Source organism: Entelurus aequoreus, linkage group LG08 (assembly GCF_033978785.1).
Source record: "Entelurus aequoreus isolate RoL-2023_Sb linkage group LG08, RoL_Eaeq_v1.1, whole genome shotgun sequence".
NCBI lineage: Eukaryota > Metazoa > Chordata > Actinopteri > Syngnathiformes > Syngnathidae > Entelurus > Entelurus aequoreus.
Genome location: NC_084738.1, coordinates 8,635,157 through 8,653,579, shown reverse-complemented (window position 1 = coordinate 8,653,579; position 18,423 = coordinate 8,635,157). Strand labels below are relative to the sequence as shown.

Sequence of the window (18,423 nt, the reverse complement as noted above, 5' to 3'; positions counted from 1 at the left end):
CGGCCGCTTGTACCCGTGATCTTGTCCTTTCGGTCATAACCCAAAGCTCATGACCATAGGTGAGGATGGGAACGTAGATCGACCGGTAAATTGAGAGCTTTGCCTTCCGGCTCAGCTCCTTCTTCACCACAACGGATTGATACAGTGTCCGCATTACTGAAGACGCCGCACCGATCCGCCTGTCGATCTCACGATCCACTCTTCCCTCACTCGTGAACAAGACTCCGAGGTACTTGAACTCCTCCACTTGGGGCAGGGTCTCCTCCCCAACCCGGAGATGGCACTCCACCCTTTTCCGGGTAAGAACCATGGATTCGGACTTGGAGGTGCTGATTCTCATCCCAGTCGCTTCACACTCGGCTGCGAACCGATCCAGCGAGAGCTGAAGATCCTGGCCAGATGAAGCCATCAGGACCACATCATCTGCAAAAAGCAGAGACCTAATCCTGCAGCCACCAAACCAGATCCCCTCAACGCCTTGACTGCGCCTAGAAATTCTGTCCATAAAAGTTATGAACAGAATCGGTGACAAAGGGCAGCCTTGGCGGAGTCCAACCCTCACTGGAAACGTGTCCGACTTACTGCCGGCAATGTGGACCAAACTCTGGCACTGGTCATACAGGGAGCGGACCGCCACAATCAGACAGTCCGATACCCCATACTCTCTGAGCACTCCCCACAGGACCTCCCGAGGGACACGGTCAAATGCCTTCTCCAAGTCCACAAAACACATGTAGACTGGTTGGGCAAACTCCCATGCACCCTCAAGGACCCTGCCGAGAGTATAGAGCTGGTCCACAGTTCCACGACCAGGACGAAAACCACACTGTTCCTCCTGAATCCGAGGTTCGACTATCCGGCGTAGCCTCCTCTCCAGCACACCCGAATAGACCTTACCGGGAAGGCTGAGGAGTGTGATCCCACGATAGTTAGAACACACCCTCCGGTTCCCCTTCTTAAAGAGAGGAACCACCACCCCGGTCTGCCAATCCAGAGGTACCGCCCCCGATGCCCACGCGATGCTTTAACAGTCAAATTCTGGCAACTCAGCTGCCAGCTTTTTCCATGAAACCATACCAAAAAAACAGTGGTACTGTTTTTCCATTTACTGTAAAATGTTGTAAAAACACATTTAAAAACACTATATTTTACAGTAAAATGTTGTAAATGTAAAGTTTTTTTTTACTGTAGAATCAACAATCTACTTAAAACAAAATATAATTAATAATGAAATCCAAAGGCAAATTCATACATTATTCGCTGATACAAGCGGCCCTCTGTTGGCAGCCATAACTGCGATGTGGCCCTCAATGAAAACGAGTTTGACATCCCTGGTCTATCGTATCCTATCCCATCCCGTCACTGTATTTATTCATGTGTAAGATATACATTTAATAAGTTGAATGCAATATGAATAAATATCGTATTAACATAATTTGATCTAATTTACTGTACTTGACAAAAACAAATAAAAAATACCATAGGTGTTGATGGTGATTATTAGCAGGCAGCCGGTCCTTTGACGCTAATGAAGTAAGCTAAAGTGGAGGCGGAATGACAGCATCTTCCTTAATTTGCTTTGGTGTGCACGCTCCTCAAACTAATAAATACTTCAACTGCGCTTGATTGGTTCCACCGGGAAATACAATTGAATTGAAAAGCTCTCAAGTCTTGCCGTGCGGAATGTGCTGTACGCACCCGGAGCCCAAAAACAATCAATTACGCACACAAGTGCAAAAAAACTGATACGTTTCTTAAACAAATATAATAAAAATGGAACTTTAAATGTTTTTTTTATTTTTTATTTGATTTTAAAAATATTCAAATAATGAATAGACTGGTGCTTTTTTGAGGTAGGTTCTAACCTGTGGGGAAACTGCAGGGCTTGTGGACAGTGGAAAGGGTCAAGTGGTGTACACTGTGACAATATTCTCCACTATAGCAACCATTACAAAGGCTAAAATTGCCGTTTAAGGGTGGAATCTTCTTTTCATTTGATGCTTTTATGCCGAAGCAAGGAAGCGGGAAGAAGAGAAAGCGCAAACGCTCCATCTTGACAGCCGCTTGGGATTAATTATGTGAAAAGTGTGAAAAGACCTCCTTCAACTCCTTCAAACTTTCTTTCCAGGCAGGCTTGATCCGCACCGACCATGGCGAGTTTTTCATCGAGCCCCTGGAGAAAGGCCAGCAGGATGTGGAGGTGAAGGGCCGCGTGCATGTGGTGTACCGCAGGTCGGCCGTCAAGCGGGAAGCTGGCCAACGCGGGGAGACTCTCCGCAATGAAGGTAAAATTGCAGATGCATTGGAGATGGGAAAAAAAGCCTAGTGGAGCGTCATTGACCACCCGGGCGTAAAATTGTCTTTCAGATACAACATATATACAAAAAAAGAGGATCGAAAGGTCTCTTGTTGAGCTCGTTTTCACAAGACAGTATATTGATAGTGTTTGTCCACACCTGACTACAACACAGAGTGTCTCCAAGAGTGCTAACAGTTTGTACATATTGTATCTCTCCACACCAGTGGCGTGCGGTGAGGTTAATGTCTGGTGAGGCACTGCATCATCACAGTCAGATTTACAAACATATGAACCCTAAATAGTATCTTATTCACCATGTGATTGGCAGCAGTTAACGGGTTATGTTTAAAAGCTCATACCAGCATTCTTTACACAACTGTAGCACACAAAAAAGCACATTTAATAAAAAAAAACATTATTATGGTCTTACCTTTCTTGCTGGACAGCCTTTGCGTGTGTACCACGCCGTTTGACAAGAACGGGTCTTCTGTCCCGAAGTCAAAAGCAAACCTTTTAGCTCCAGCGTTGGTATACCTTTAATTATTACCTCCTGCTTCGATTGAAAGTCCAGTTTAGAAAACTGTTTTATTTGACATATGTAATCCTCCATGTTTTTAATAAAAGTCCAGGCTAGAGGAAATAAACAATCGCTTGCAAACTTTTTTTTTTTTCCTTCTGCGGCCAAGGAATGATCTCTGGGATCACTACCGCCCTCTACCACCAGGAGGCCGGATTACTGCGAGCCTCAACCAGTACGTCTTTTGCAGCGGATTTATGAATGCTCAGCACAAGAAATACGTTACACACATACAGTTGTTGACAAAATACACTGTACATTATATACCTCAGCTAACTAAACTATGGAAATGTATAATATAATTCATATAGCAATACGGTCTCACTGCACAGCAGGCCAGCAGTTAGCCGAGTCATTGTGCACAATCCATGGTGAGGCACAAATCCGTGACGTGCCTCAACTGGCTGCTGATCACCGCACCGTCTCTTCTCAGTATTTGAACGGCAAATGTGAAAATAAAAATAATCTAAAACTGGTGACGTTAAATGGAAAATAACTCTAGTATAATCACTGGATACATATAACAATTTAATTATTATTTTTTTCTTTTTACATTTTTTTTCTTTCCATGACGGCAGGTGAGGCCCCGCCTCCCCTGCCTCTAGTGACGGCACGCCACTGCTCCACACTGTTGTATGTCACAATTCAATTAAAGCAGAACAGAGGAACCCAAGGATGCAGATGGACTGTGAGTAAAACAGTTCTTTACTTAACGAAAAAGTACTCACGACAATGATCCAAAATAGGAGGTAACAAAAAGGCGACGGTGCGAAAAAGAGAACACAAAATGAGCACCGTGAAAAAAACAACAAACGCTAAAATACAGAACTAACTAAACTTGGGTCGGAGTTGCAAGACGTGCAAACTGCCATAGTACACCAAGCTGGATGGCACTGGAAATAGCCAAGAAGGTAAGCAGCAAAAACTCTTCTGACATGGAGAGTCGAGGAGTGGAATTGCAGAGTGCCATCCAGCTGTCAAGGTGCTACTTAAGTAGTGCTGGGGAGATTGGACAGAGCTGTGCACGTCTCACAACTCCGCCCACAAGGGGAACCAGGAACTCTAGGGAGATTGAGACTTTTATTAGTAGATTGCACAGTACAGTACATATTCCGTACAATTAACCACTAAATGGTAACACCCGAATAAGTTTTTCAACGTTAAAGGCCTACTGAAATGAAATGTTTTTATTTAAACAGGGATAGCAGATCCATTCAATGTGTCATACTTGATCATTTCGCGATATTGCCATATTTTTGCTGGAAGGATTTAGTAGAGAACATCGACGATAAAGTTTGCAACTTTTGGTCGCTGATAAAAAAAAAAGCCTTGCCTGTACCGGAAGTAGCGTGACGTCGCAGGTTGAAAGGCTCCTCACATTTCCACATTGTTTACACCAGCAGCGAGAGCGATTCGGACCGAGAAAGCGACGATTACCCCATTAATTTGAGCGAGGATGAAAGATTTGTGGATGAGGAACGTGAGAGTGAAGGACTAGAGTGCAGTGCAGGACGTATCTTTTTTCGCTCTGACCGTAACTTAGGTACAAGCTGGCTCATTGGATTACACACTTTCTCCTTTTTCTGTTGTGGATCACGGATTTGTATTTTAAACCACCTCGGATACTATATCCTCTTGAAAATGAGAGTCGAGAACGCGAAATGGACATTCACAGTGACTTTTATCTCCACGACAATACATCGGCGAAACACTTTAGCTACGGAGCTAACGTGATAACATCGGGCTTAACTGCAGATAGAAACAAAAGAAATAAGCCCCTGACTGGAAGGATAGACAGAAAATCAACAATACTATTAAACCGTGGACTTGTAACTACACGGTTAATGCTTTCCAGCCTGGCGAAGCTTAACAATGCTGTTGCTAACGACGCCATTGAAGCTAACTTAGCTACGGGACCTCACAGAGCTATGCTAAAAACATTAGCTATCCACCTACGCCAGCCCTCATCTGCTCATCGACACCCGTGCTCACCTGCGTTCCAGCGAATCGACTGCGCAACGAAGGACTTCACCCGATCATCGATGCGGTCGGCGGCTAGCGTCGGATAGCGCGTCTGCTATCCAAATCAAAGTCCTCCTGGTTGTGTTGCTGCAGCCAGCCGCTAATACACCGATCCCACCTACAGCTTTCTTCTTTGCAGTCTCCATTGTTCATTAAACAAATTGCAAAAGATTCACCAACACAGATGTCCAGAATACTGTGGAATTTTGCGAGGAAAACAGAGCTGTTTGTATTGGATACAATGTGTCCGAATACTTCCGTTTCAACCATTGACGTCACGCGCAAACATCATATCTAGACGTTTTCAACCGGAAGTTCCCCGGGGAATTTAAAATTGCACTTTATAAGTTAACCCGGCCGTATTGGCATGTGTTGCAATGTTAAGATTTCATCATTGATATATAAACTATCAGACTGCCTGGTCGGTAGTAGTGGCTTTCAGTAGGCCTTTAATCAATTCATGGTCAGAAGAAATGTAAGAGCCAGGTCTACTGCACCAACAAAGGAAAACTGAACATACAAACCACAATCTATATCGACTTGCTAACTTCCTGTTTGTCGCTGGTTACTCTCAGCTCTAACGCATTTAGCGTGCTAGGACTCTTGTTGCTTGGCCACGTTACATTCATGGCTCTCTCTTACTCGGTGTGTTAGCTATTCCTCGTCCTCCAGTGATAATGTATACAGAATGTAAAACATGTTGGTTGTTTGCCGCCATGGAGGTGAGGATTGGTAACTTAGAAGAGTGGCCCCCGGACATACTTACTTAACCGGTAGCCACAAGGGCTGTGAATCTTTGGGCACCACACTGAACTCTTGGGGGTAATGATTCAATTCAGAATCGATTCTTGATTCAAAATAAATACCTTTTTAATACCGTTGGGTGCCAGTTCTATGAATAATTACATTCCTCGATACGTTAGTTCAGACCTGGGCAAATGAAGGCCCGTTAAGCTTTTCAATCTGGCCCGCCGGACATTCCCAAATATATTTTTTAGAACTTTAACATGGAAACTGTAGCTGCCATTATGATGTGCAGTGATGTTTTCCAATGACCGTAAGTCTTGAACTATACAAAGTATTTCAATGGTTGGAAGCTGCGCTTTTTGCATGATGTATAGGGATGTCCGATAATATCGGCCTGCCGATATTGTCGGCCGATAAATGCATTAAAATGTAATATCGGAAATTATCGGTATCGGTTTTTTTATTATCTGTATCGTTTTTTTTTTCGTTTTTTTTTATTTTTATTAAATCAACATAAAAAACACAAGATACACTTACAATTAGTGCACCAACCCAAAAAACCTCCCTCCCCCCATTTCTTTCTGTTATCAATATTCTGGTTCCTACATTATATATCAATATATATCAATACAGTCTGCAAGGGATACAGTCCGTAAGCACACATGATTGTGCGTGCTGCTGGTCCACTAATAGTACTAACCTTTAACAGTTAATTTTACTCATTTTCATTAATTACTAGTTTCTATGTAACTGTTTTTATATTGTTTTACTTTATTTTTTATTCAAGAAAATGTTTTTAATTTAGTTATCTTATTTTATTTTATTTTTTAAAAAGTACCTTATCTTCACCATAGATGGTTGTCCAAATTAGGCATAATAATGTGTTAATTCCACGACTGCATGTATCGGTTGATATCGGTATCGGTTGATATCGGTATCGGTAATTAAAGAGTTGGACAATATCGGAATATCGGATATCGGCAAAAAGCCATTATCGGACATCCCTAATCAATCAATCAATCAATCAATCAATGTTTATTTATATAGCCCTAAATCACAAGTGTCTCAAAGGGCTGCACAAGCTAATGATATACTTGTTACTAAGGTCATCTAAGTCACAGCAGCTCAGACCAAGCAGTGTGGGTGGAGAGCATTTCCAGAGCGGCCAGCCTGACAGACGCGGAAGGAGATTTTTACAACAAAGTTGTAAAGCTTAGTGATATATCAGATTGTAGGTGGTGTTTTTTTTTTACTATTCGCGTTCATATTTCGCTGTGTTTTTTGCATTTTTGTTGCGTTTTGCTTGATTATAAAATATGTCGACCAAGAGGGGGTGTGAGGTTTAATATGTTGTCAATATTCAGTGTTTTATCGTTCATAGTTAATATTGTAAATTCCACATTCTTTATTTTCATGTACATTCTGGGTGTTTCACTCAGTAAAAAAATTTACTGCTTTTTTAAGGCGGTCTGTCATAACGTTTTTAGTAGGGATGTCCGACAATGGCTTTTTGCCGATATCCGATATGCCGATATTGTCCAACTCTTTAATTACCGATACCGATATCAACCGACACCGATATCAACCGATATATACAGTCGTGGAATTAACACATTACTATGCCTAATTTGGACAACCAGGTATGGTGAAGATAAGGTACTTTTTAAAAAAATGAATCAAATAAAATAAGATAAATAAATTAAAAACATTTTCTTGAATAAAAAAGAAAGTAAAACAATATAAAAACAGTTACATAGAAACTAGTAATTAATGAAAATTTGTAAAATTAACTGTTAAAGGTTAGTATTATTAGTGGAGCAGCAGCACGCACAATCATGTGTGCTTACGGACTGTATCCCTTGCAGACTGTATTGATATATATTGATATATAATGTAGGAACCAGAATATTAATAACAGAAAGAAACAACCCTTTTGTGTGAATGAGTGTAAATGGGGGAGGGAGGTTTTTTGGGTTGGTGCACTAATTGTAAGTGTATCTTGTGTTTTTTATGTGGATTTAATAAAAAAAAAATAAAAAAAAAAAAAACGATACCGATAATAAAAAAACCAATACCGATAATTTCCGATATGACATTTTAACGCATTTATCGGCCGATAATATCGGCAGACCGATATTATCGGACATCTCTAGTAAAAATGATAATAAAACCTTTTCAAAACATCTTACAGGTTACTCAGCTGCGTCATTACAGGTACAGTAGGAAGGGGATTCATATGGCCTCATTCATTGCAGATTACCTGACACATGAAACGTGGCAAATTGGGGCATGCGCTATCCACTTTAGCCGCCAGATGGCAGTGGGGTGTTGAATTTAAAAAATGTGTCTTTTGGCAATTCCAACATTGACCACAGCGCCAGTTGCCGTATGAATCCCTTCCCTACTATATGTGTGTAATCATTCAGCCTACTCAGTGGCCTAGTGGTTAGAGTGTCCGCCCTGAGATCGATAGGTTGTGAGTTCAAACCCCGGCCGAGTCATACCAAAAGACTATAAAAATGGGACCCATTACCTCCCTGCTTGGCACTCAGCATCAACGGTTGGAATTGGGTGTTAAATCACCAAAAATGATTCCCGGGCGCGGCACCGCTGCTGCTCACTGCTCCCCTCACCTCCCAGGGGGTGAACAAGGGGATGGGTCAAATGCAGAGGACAAATTTCACCACACTTAGTGTGTGTGTGTGACAATCATTGGTACTTTAACTTTAACTTCATTTAAATTAAACCAGTATTATTATGGTTTTGTTAACACTATTTCAGTGGTATAAATATCAGTAAATATTAAGAAAGTTATGCATTTTTTAACCTGGTGAAAATGCACTAATTTATGGTCAACCTCTTCAATACAAGTTTTACAGTTAAGGTGTATTTTTAATTGATAGATTCATGAAATTAGCATAGGATGTGACAGTAAACATCCCAGATCATCATCAAAAAGCGATAAGCGTCGTAATTTTTCGCCGAAAAAGACAGTTACCAAATAAATTAATAAATACAACAGAGGAGAAAAGTGGTGAATATAATGTTCTTGGAACTCACCTGAAAGTTCCACCACTCCTGTCGCTGACTGCTCGCCCTCAGACACGCTCTTCAAGCAGACATCAAAGCAAATTATCCCGTAAAACTTTTTTTTTTAATTTTTTAATTTTTTAATTTTTTTTAATTTTATTTTATTTTTTTGATTTTTTTATTTTTATTTATTTATTTATTTATTTTTTATTTTTTTAAATTGTTTTATTTATTTTTTTAATATTTTTTATTTATTTATTTATTTATTTTTTATTATTTTTTATTATTTTTTATTTTTTATTTTTTTATCCCGTAAAACTGAAAGCCAAAATTCTTAATCTTCCACCCGCAATAATTTGGTTCTGAAAATGTAGACTTTGATTGCACAAAACCCTCGAAATTGCCACAAATGCGCCAGTACTGAGACCGACTAAAGCTGAAACCATTTTTACATCCGTAAACAATGCAGTGCGTGCGACGTCATGACGTCATGTCCGCATGCGGGTCAGATTGCATTCACATTAGAAATACCATTTTTTGGTATTTTTAAAAATCCCTGCACACTGCAAAAAGTCAGTGTTCAAAAACAAGAAAAAAAATACAAAAATGAGGGGTATTTTATTTGAATTAAACAAAATTATCTGCCAATAGAACAAGAACATTTGGCTTGTCTAGACTTTCCAAAACAAGTAAAATTAGCTAACTTCAATGAACTCAAAAATACCTTAAAATAAGTATATTTTCACTAATAACAAGTGCATTTTTCTTAGTAGAAAAAAAAAGACACCTTTTTGCTCAATATGTTGAAAAATATTCTTAAATTAAGTAAATGCTAGTGCCATTATCTTGACATAATGATATGCACTCGGCATTACATTTCTTGAAACCAGCAAACTTATACTAAAAACTAGGGATGTCCGATAATGGCTTTTTGCCGATATCCGATATTCCGATATTGTCCAACTCTTTAATTACCGATACCGATATCAACCGATATATGCAGTCGTGGAAATAACACATTGTTATGCCTAATTTGGACAACCAGGTATGGTGAAGATAAGGTACTTTTTAAAAAGATTAGTAAAATAAGATAAATAAATTAAAAACATTTTCTTGAATAAAAAATAAAGTAAAACAATATAAAAATAGTTACATAGAAACTAGTAATGAATGAAAATGAGTAAAATTAACTGTTAAAGGTTAGTACTATTAGTGGACCAGCAGCACGCACAATCATGTGTGCTTACGGACTGTATCCCTTGCAGACTGTATTGATATATATTGATATATAATGTAGGAACCAGAATATTAATAACAGAAAGAAACAACCCTTTTGTGTGAATGAGTGTAAATGGGGGAGGGAGGTTTTTTGGGTTGGTGCACTAATTGTAAGTGTATCTTGTGTTTTTTATGTTGATTTAATAAAAAAACCAACAAAAAAAACGATACCGATAATAAAAAAAACGATACCGATCATTTACGATATTACATTTTAACGCATATATCGTCCGATAATATCGGCAGGCCGATATTATCGGACATCTCTACTAAAAACTAATTTATTGTTCTTAATGGAAAGGCAACAACGCAACCGCTTGTTACTCTCGGGGTCTCCTAGCCACTCAGGCAAATCATATGGTCTAAAAATGCATTTTTCCATGGATAACATGACATCATCGTGCCAAGTGCGTGCTCGTTCAGTCAATTAGTGCGCATATATACAGCCCGGCCCTCGGCCAAAAAATGTTTAATTATAATTTTGAAGAATTTATCTGAATGTGCATGAACTATTTCTGTTCAAAATAGTTTGAAATGTCACATGTTAAATTTTTAAATATTAACTGTCAGTTTACTGTACTGGGCCAACTGTACTTCTTTATGAGTGCGTATTTTCTATTGTTTCATTGAAAATAAAACAGCAAAGTCCATTTGGCTGTCATCTGTTTTAATTATGAGCAGTGTTGGGTTAGTTACTGAAAACCAGTAACTAGTTACAATTACTAGTTACTTTATTTCAAAAGTAACTCAGTTACTAACTCAGTTACTTACACCAAAAAGTAATGCGTTACTGTGAAAAGTAACTATTTAGTTACTTCTTTTCCCCCCCCTTTTTTTAAGGCTCCCATTAATGCCCTTTTAGCCTTCATTTCAATACTGTTATTGCACTGAAGAATAATACAATCTGTTGATCAACTTGACATGCATTTGCATCACTGAACTCAGAAAGCAATGTGGTCTACATACAACACACAAACAATGTGGTCTACATACAACACACAAACAATGTGGTCTACATACAACACACAAACAATGTGGTCTACATACAACACACAAACAATGTGGTCTACATACAACACACAAACAATGTGGTCTACATACAACACACAAACAATGTGGTCTACATACAACACACAAACAATGTGGTCTACATACAACACACAAACTATGTGGTCTACATACAACACACAAACAATGTGGTCTACATACAACACACAAACAATGTGGTCTACATACAACACACAAACAATGTGGTCTACATACAACACACAAACAATGTGGTCTACATATAACACACAAACAATGTGGTCTACATACAACACACAAACAATGTGGTCTACATAGAACTCAGAAAGCAATGTGGTCTACATACAACACACAAACAATGTTGTCTACATACAGCACACAAACAATGGGGTCTACATACAACACACAAACAATGTGGTCTACATACAACACACAAACAATGTGGTCTACATACAACACACAAACAATGTGGTCTACATACAACACACAAACAATGTGGTCTACATACAACACACAAACAATGTGGTCTACATACAACACACAAACAATGTGGTCTACATACAACACACAAACAATGTGGTCTACATACAACACACAAACAATGTGGTCTACATACAACACACAAACAATGTGGTCTACATACAACACACAAACAATGTGGTCTACATACAACATACAAACAATGTGGTCTACATACAACATACAAACAATGTGCTCTACATACAACACACAAACAATGTGGTCTACATACAACACACAAACAATGGGGTCTACATACAACACACAAACAATGTGGTCTACATACAACACACAAACAATGTGGTCTACATACAACACACAAACAATGTGGTCTACATACAACACACAAACAATGTGGTCTACATAGAACACAAACAATGTGGTCTACATACAACACACAGACAATGTGGTCTACATACAACACACAAACAATGTGGTCTACATACAACACACAAACAATGTGGTCTACATACAACACACAAACAATGTGCTCTACATACAACACACAAACAATGTGGTCTACATACAACACACAAAGACAAAGATATGTTTCAAAGGGCCAATTTATTTCAGGCCAGAAAAAATTGACAAAACTATTTTAAATAGCTGCAACATAATGGCACTTTAACTTGAACTCTAAGTAGATAGGATCTTTGATCCAAGACACAACTTACATTTAACTAAAATGTTATTTTCTTTGTGCTCGACAAAAGAAAAGTATTGAGAATGTCTCCATGTTAAAAAACTGGACTTCTGGCTTCGCCATGATGTCTTGTTAGTTGTTATGAGAGTAGTATGTGTGTGTGTGTGTGTGTGTGTGTGGCCCTTTAAGATATGACAGCATGAGAGGTGAGTGACGTCAGTGAGTGAGTGGGCGAGAGAGGTGAGGGAGCGGCGACAGTGAGTGCGTGTAGGTGCTCTAGCTTGGTGGATGGCTGCGTGCAATAAAGTCACAAAGTTGCAACAAACCGCCGGGCTCGTCATTCACCCTCAGCTGTAAAGACCCTCTTCCGGGTAAAGTGAAGGTTGTTAGACCCGAAGTACGGCTCTGGAGGAACGTCTCCCCTGTGGGGAGGCGTGCTTTCTGTGGGTGGGGGAAAGCACGCCTCTTCTTTTCCACCGGAGCGCTCCAATAAAACACTCAGATCTTCAGTTTCTAGCCGATACTACATACAAATAACGTAAAATAACGCAGTAACGCATCATGCAGTAACGGTAACTGAGTTACTGTATATAAAAAAAGTAGTTTTATACTTGTGAGTGTTGATGACACAGCTTTGCAACAGTTGATATTCTAGTTTCAAGCACGTTTTACTCAATATAGGTCATCAAATCTCAGCTACAAGCTGTAGTATCTTACTGAGATCATTTAGGACAGGGGTGTCAAACGTACGGCCCGAAGGCCGGATCAGGCCCGCGAACAGGTTTTACACGGCCCGTGGGATGAGTATAAAAATTAACCTGAAATTTGTGAATGAAATAATCAGCTGTTCTAAATATATCGCAATAGCAATTCTTTGTAGATGATGCTAGATATGTACAAAATAAACCACATGATGTTAGTACATCAGTCAAGGAAAATGATCAAATTACATAAATAACATACTGTAATTTGAATTTGATATCATTTTTTTTATCTTGATGGATTAAAATATTAAAGCCCATGAGTTGACTGATAAACATTTTCACATAATTTATTCAGAAAATATAAATAACGACAAATAACGATAGAATACTATTAACCGCAACATGTAAGTGTAAAAAAAATACCATTATGATTTGCACGTTTTCAGAATGTGCTTGTTCTATTTTTAAACAAAACAAACCATCTGAAGTGGTCTTTATTTTTAAGTTATTGTGCCATGATTTTACAAGTCCGGCCCACTTGGGAGTACATTTTTCTCCATTTGGCCCCCCATCTAAAATGAGTTTGACACCCCTGATTTAGGACCAAAACCCTTAAAACAAGTAAAACACTCTAACATAAAATCTGCTTAGTGAGAAGAATTATCTTATCAGACGGAAAATAAGCAAATATCACCCTTATTTGAGATATTTCATCTTACTTAGATTTCAGTTATTGCAGTGCAGTGTGAACGTAGCCTTGGACAAGGTGTTTTGTTCCACATTCCTAAAAGAAAGACTTTAAAGATTTTTTTACTGTCCCTATTTCTATACATGCAAGACATACAGCCCCCCCTTATGCATGTCCACAAACGTCCACTGCAGAGGACGCGGCCTCTCAGGTCAAAAGACTTTCTGTGTTACACTCAGCGTTCCGGCGCTTTCATTGCAGTGGTGGACTTCGGCCTCGCGGAACTCCCGGCGGCCCTGGACCTGGTCCAGCACAGACTGTCGGAGGCCGAGCGCAAGAGGAGGCACGCCAAGGCGGACGACTACAACATCGAGGTGCTGCTCGCCGTGGACGACTCGGTGGTGCGCTTCCACGGCAAAGAGCACGTGCAGAACTACGTCCTCACCCTCATGAACATCGTAAGTCGGCCGGGCGGGGTCAGCGGGTTCCTCAGACGTCAAATATCACCGCTCTGACATCACGCTTTGTCAACAGCTTTTTTTATGGATTACGGCGGAGGTTAGCTGGTTCTTTATGGACCTCAGCAGCTCCTACCACCATAATCTCCTTACCAGGAGCCCAAATCCTTCAAGTCAGATTTTCACAGAGCGCCGGTTTCACTCGGTAACAGTTACCAGTCGGGGAGCCCACACGGTGGTCTGATAAGCTGCGCCAATCAAAGAGTCGACTGTGGGTCGGCGGGTTACGCCACCTTGGAAAACCGCCGCTACTTATGAGGAATGATGGGTTAATTGATTCAGCATGTTAGGCTTCATTTTCCTAATTGGTGCCAGGGAGAATGTGCTGCTATCTGTTAAGCAAATCTTTTTACATTTTCTGGAAGAAGCGAGGGGTTTGCCTGTAAGCCAGCAGAGCCGTGCCCGTGCTCAAATCCCTCCGAATCCCTCCCGTAGTACCACCTGGAGAACCCCACCCCCTCCCCCCCCAACCCCTCAGAGGGATTGATTACTGGACATCCTGTCTGCGAGGTGCCCGGCACACAATGGCAGCGTTGTTCCAGCACGGGCCACGCCGATGCGATGTTGTATACAGGCCAGGGACGCCCCTCGTCGCCTCTAGTCCACAGCTGCTGCTCTCGTTTGGCGGCCGAATTCCAGCCTCTTTAAGTGCGTGTGTTGTCCATGTGTGTTCCTTCTGGCTTTGCAATTATCCCCGCACACATGGCCTCTGAAGACATACCAGAAACTTTCGAGTCTTCAAATATGCAAGCTCAGCGTTTGGGCATCCAATTATTATAGCAGCTCCTGTTAGACCTTGTTTACATGAAATGTTGCTCTTTTATCTTGGGGAATGTTGTGTGATTCGTAAATAAATGCAATGATTTGCAAATCCTTTTCAACCTACATTCAATTGAATAGACTGCAAAGACAAGATATTTAAAGGCCTACTGAAATGAATTTTTTTAATTTAAACGGGGATAGCAGATCTATTCTATGTGTCATACTTGATCATTTCGCGATATTGCCATATTTTTGCTGAAAGGATTTAGTATAGAACAACGACGATAAAGATTGCAACTTTTGGTATCTTATAAAAAAAAAGGCTTGCCCCTACCGGAAGTAGCGTGACGTAGTCAGTTGAACATATACGCAAAGTTCCCTATTGTTTACAATGATGGCCGCATGAAATGAGAGAGATTCGGACCGAGAAAGCGACAATTTCCCCATTAATTTGAGCGAGGATGAAAGATTTGTGGATGAGTAAAGTGCAAGTGAAGGACTAGTGGGGAGTTGAAGCTATTCAGATAGGGAAGATGCTGTGAGAGCCGGGGGTGACCTGATATTCAGCTGGGAATGACTACAACAGTAAATAAACACAAGACATATATATACTCTATTAGCCACAACACAACCAGGCTTATATTTAATATGCCACAAATTAATCCTGCATAAAAACACCTGCGTGTTTGTTATGCTAGCTCCTAGCTCCTCTGCTAGCTCCTAGCTCCATAGAACACGCCAATACAATTCAAACACCTGATCAACACACACAATCACTCAGCCCAAAAGACCGTTCACCTAACCCAAGGTTCATAAAGCTTATATATTTAAAAAAAGTTACGTACATACGCAAAAAAAAGTTGCGCACATACGGTCAAGCGATCAAATGTTTAGAAGCCAAAGCTGCATACTCACAGTAGCACGTCTGCGTCTTTGTCATCCAAATCAAAGTAATCCTGGTAAGAGTCTGTGTTGTCCCAGTTCTCTACAGGCGTCTGTGTATCGTAGTCAAAAGTCCTCCTGGTTAGAGTCTCTGTTATCCGAGTTCTTCCATCTTGACTGCATCTTTCGGGAATGTAAACAATGAAGCGCCGGCTGTGTACTGTTGTTGCTGACTACGTTCGAAAAATACGTCCATTTCGCACCGACAACTTTCTTCTTTGCTTGCTCAGCTTCCTTCTCCATAATGCAATGAACATGATTGCAACAGATTGACGAACACAGATGTCCAGAATACTGTGGAATTATGAAATGAAAACAGAGCTTTTTCGTATTGGCTTCAATGTGGAAGGCATACCCGTGTTCCCCGGGCTACGTCACGCGCATACGTCATCCGCAGAGGCGTTTCGAACCGGAAGTTTAGCGGCAAATTTAAAATGTCACTTTATAAGTTAACCCGGCCGTATTGGCATGTGTTATAATGTTAAGATTTCATCATTGATATATAAACTATCAGACTGCGTGGTCGGTAGTAGTGGCTTTCAGTAGGCCTTTAATGTTCGAACTGAGAAACTTAATTTTATTTTGCAAATAATCATTAACTTGAAATTTAGTGGCAGCAACACATTGCAAAAAAGTTGGCACAGGGGCATTTTTACCACTGTGTTACATGGCCTTTCCTTTTAACAACACTCAGTAAACGTTTGGGAACTGAGGAGATACATTTTTGAAGCTTTTCAGGTGGAATTATTTCCCATTCTTGCTTGATGTTCAACAGTCCGGGGGTCTCCGTTGTGGTATTTTAGGCTTCATATTGCGCCACACATTTTCAATGGGAGACAGTCCAGGGGCCGTACTTATCAAGCTTCTTAGAGTGCCATTTTACACTTAAGTCCTGAGAATTTGCGAAATTTAGTCCTACTCTCAAACTTAAGAATAAAAGCTTTTTATCAACGTTCTTAAGTCTAAGAATCACTCCTACTCTCCACGATATTTAAGAGACCTTCAGAGGTGTCTTAAGTGGTTAGGAGTTGCCAGCAGGGGATGGCACTGAGGCGAGAGAGACGTGCGCGAACGTTCAGGGAACGGAACAATGTTTTTTTTTTTTGATGACGAGCAGCTGATCAAACGGTATCGTTTAGACAGAGCGGATATTATTTTTATCACAGATTTAATACTTTTCGATTCCTTGTTTATTTCTGCATGTGTCTGCAGTGGGCTAGTATATATAGAGCCACCCACACCAGTTTCAAATTAGTTGCCTAATTAATGAATTGGAAAGAAAATGTTATGACAGTAGCGTATGTGTGTGGCCGTGAGGCGAGTGACGTCAGTGAGTGTGTGGGCGAGAGAAGAGAGGGAGCGGTAGCGTGAGTGCCGGCGGGGACTAGTTTGTTTTGTATTATTTTGTAGTTTATTGTCAAAATATACACTCCCATTGTCCACTTAAATATTTCCAAGATATTTCTTTATTCTTAGACAACGGATTCCCTTCCGTGATTGGTCATTTCTATGGACACAGAAATGACGTCACCTAAAATTCCGTTTACGGCACATAGTAATGTCGTAATTCAGCTCTGAGTGTGACACTTAAGATTCAGTCCTACACTTCGCTGAAAGTGTGAGTAAGACGCTTGATAACTAACTTTTAAGTGCAGCTTTCAGCGAAGAATTTATTTACTCTTAAGTCAACTCTTAGCAGACTTCTTAGGAGTAATTCTAAGAAGCTTGATAAGTACGGCCCCTGGACTACAGGCAGGCCAGTCTAGTACCCGGACTCTTTTACTATGAAGCCACGCTGTTGTAACACATGGCTTGGCATTGTCTCGCTGAAATAAGCAGGGGCGTCCATGACAACGTTGCTTGGATGGCAACACATGTTGCTCCAAAACCTGTATGTACCTTTCAGCATTAATGGTGCCTTCACAGATGCGTAAGTTAGCCATGCCTTGGGCACTAATACACCCCCATACCATCACAGATGCTGGCTTTGAACTTTGCGCCTATATCTTTTCCTTATTGGTCCGGAGGACACGACGTCCACAGTTTCCAAAAACTATTTGAAATGTGGTCAGACCACAGTTCACTTTTTCACTCCGCATCAGTCCATCTTAGATGAGCTCGGGCCCAGCGAAGCCGGCGGCGTTTATGGGTGTTGTTGATAAATGGCTTTCGCATTGCATAGTAGAGTTTTAACTTGAACTTACAGATGTCGAGACGAACTGTAGTTACTGACAGTGGTTTGCTGAATTGTTCCTGAGCCCATGCGGTGATATCCTTTACACACTGATGTTGCTTTTTGATGCAGTACCGCCTGAAGGATCGAAGGTCCATAATATCATTGCTTACGTGCAGTGATTTCTCCAGATTCTCTGAACCTTTTGATGATATTACGGACCGTAGATGGGGAAATCCCTAAATTCCTTGCAATAGCTCGTTGAGAAATGTTGTTCTTAAACTGTTCGACAATTTCCTCACGCATTTGTTCACATCCTTGTTTGTGAATGACTGAGCATTTCAGGGAAGCTGCATTTATACCCAATCATGGCACCCACCCAATTAGCCTGTTCACCTGTGGGATGTTCCAAATAAGTGTTTGATGAGTATTCCTCAACTTTCTCAGTCTTTTTTGCCACTTGTGCCAGCTTTTTTGAAACATGTTGCAGGCATC

At 40.5% G+C, this 18,423-nt stretch overlaps 1 protein-coding gene across 1 annotated transcript in view; it reads left to right on the top strand.

The window, feature by feature from the left end:
- The window catches only part of LOC133655571 (A disintegrin and metalloproteinase with thrombospondin motifs 14-like), a 125,665-nt gene that overhangs the window by 41,207 nt on the left and 66,035 nt on the right, over positions 1 to 18,423 (top strand). The window contains exons 5-6 of the mRNA XM_062055849.1: positions 2,129 to 2,285; positions 13,795 to 13,991. Coding sequence (XP_061911833.1) covers positions 2,129 to 2,285; positions 13,795 to 13,991 — 354 coding nt within the window. The remainder of the gene's footprint in view (positions 1 to 2,128; positions 2,286 to 13,794; positions 13,992 to 18,423) is intronic.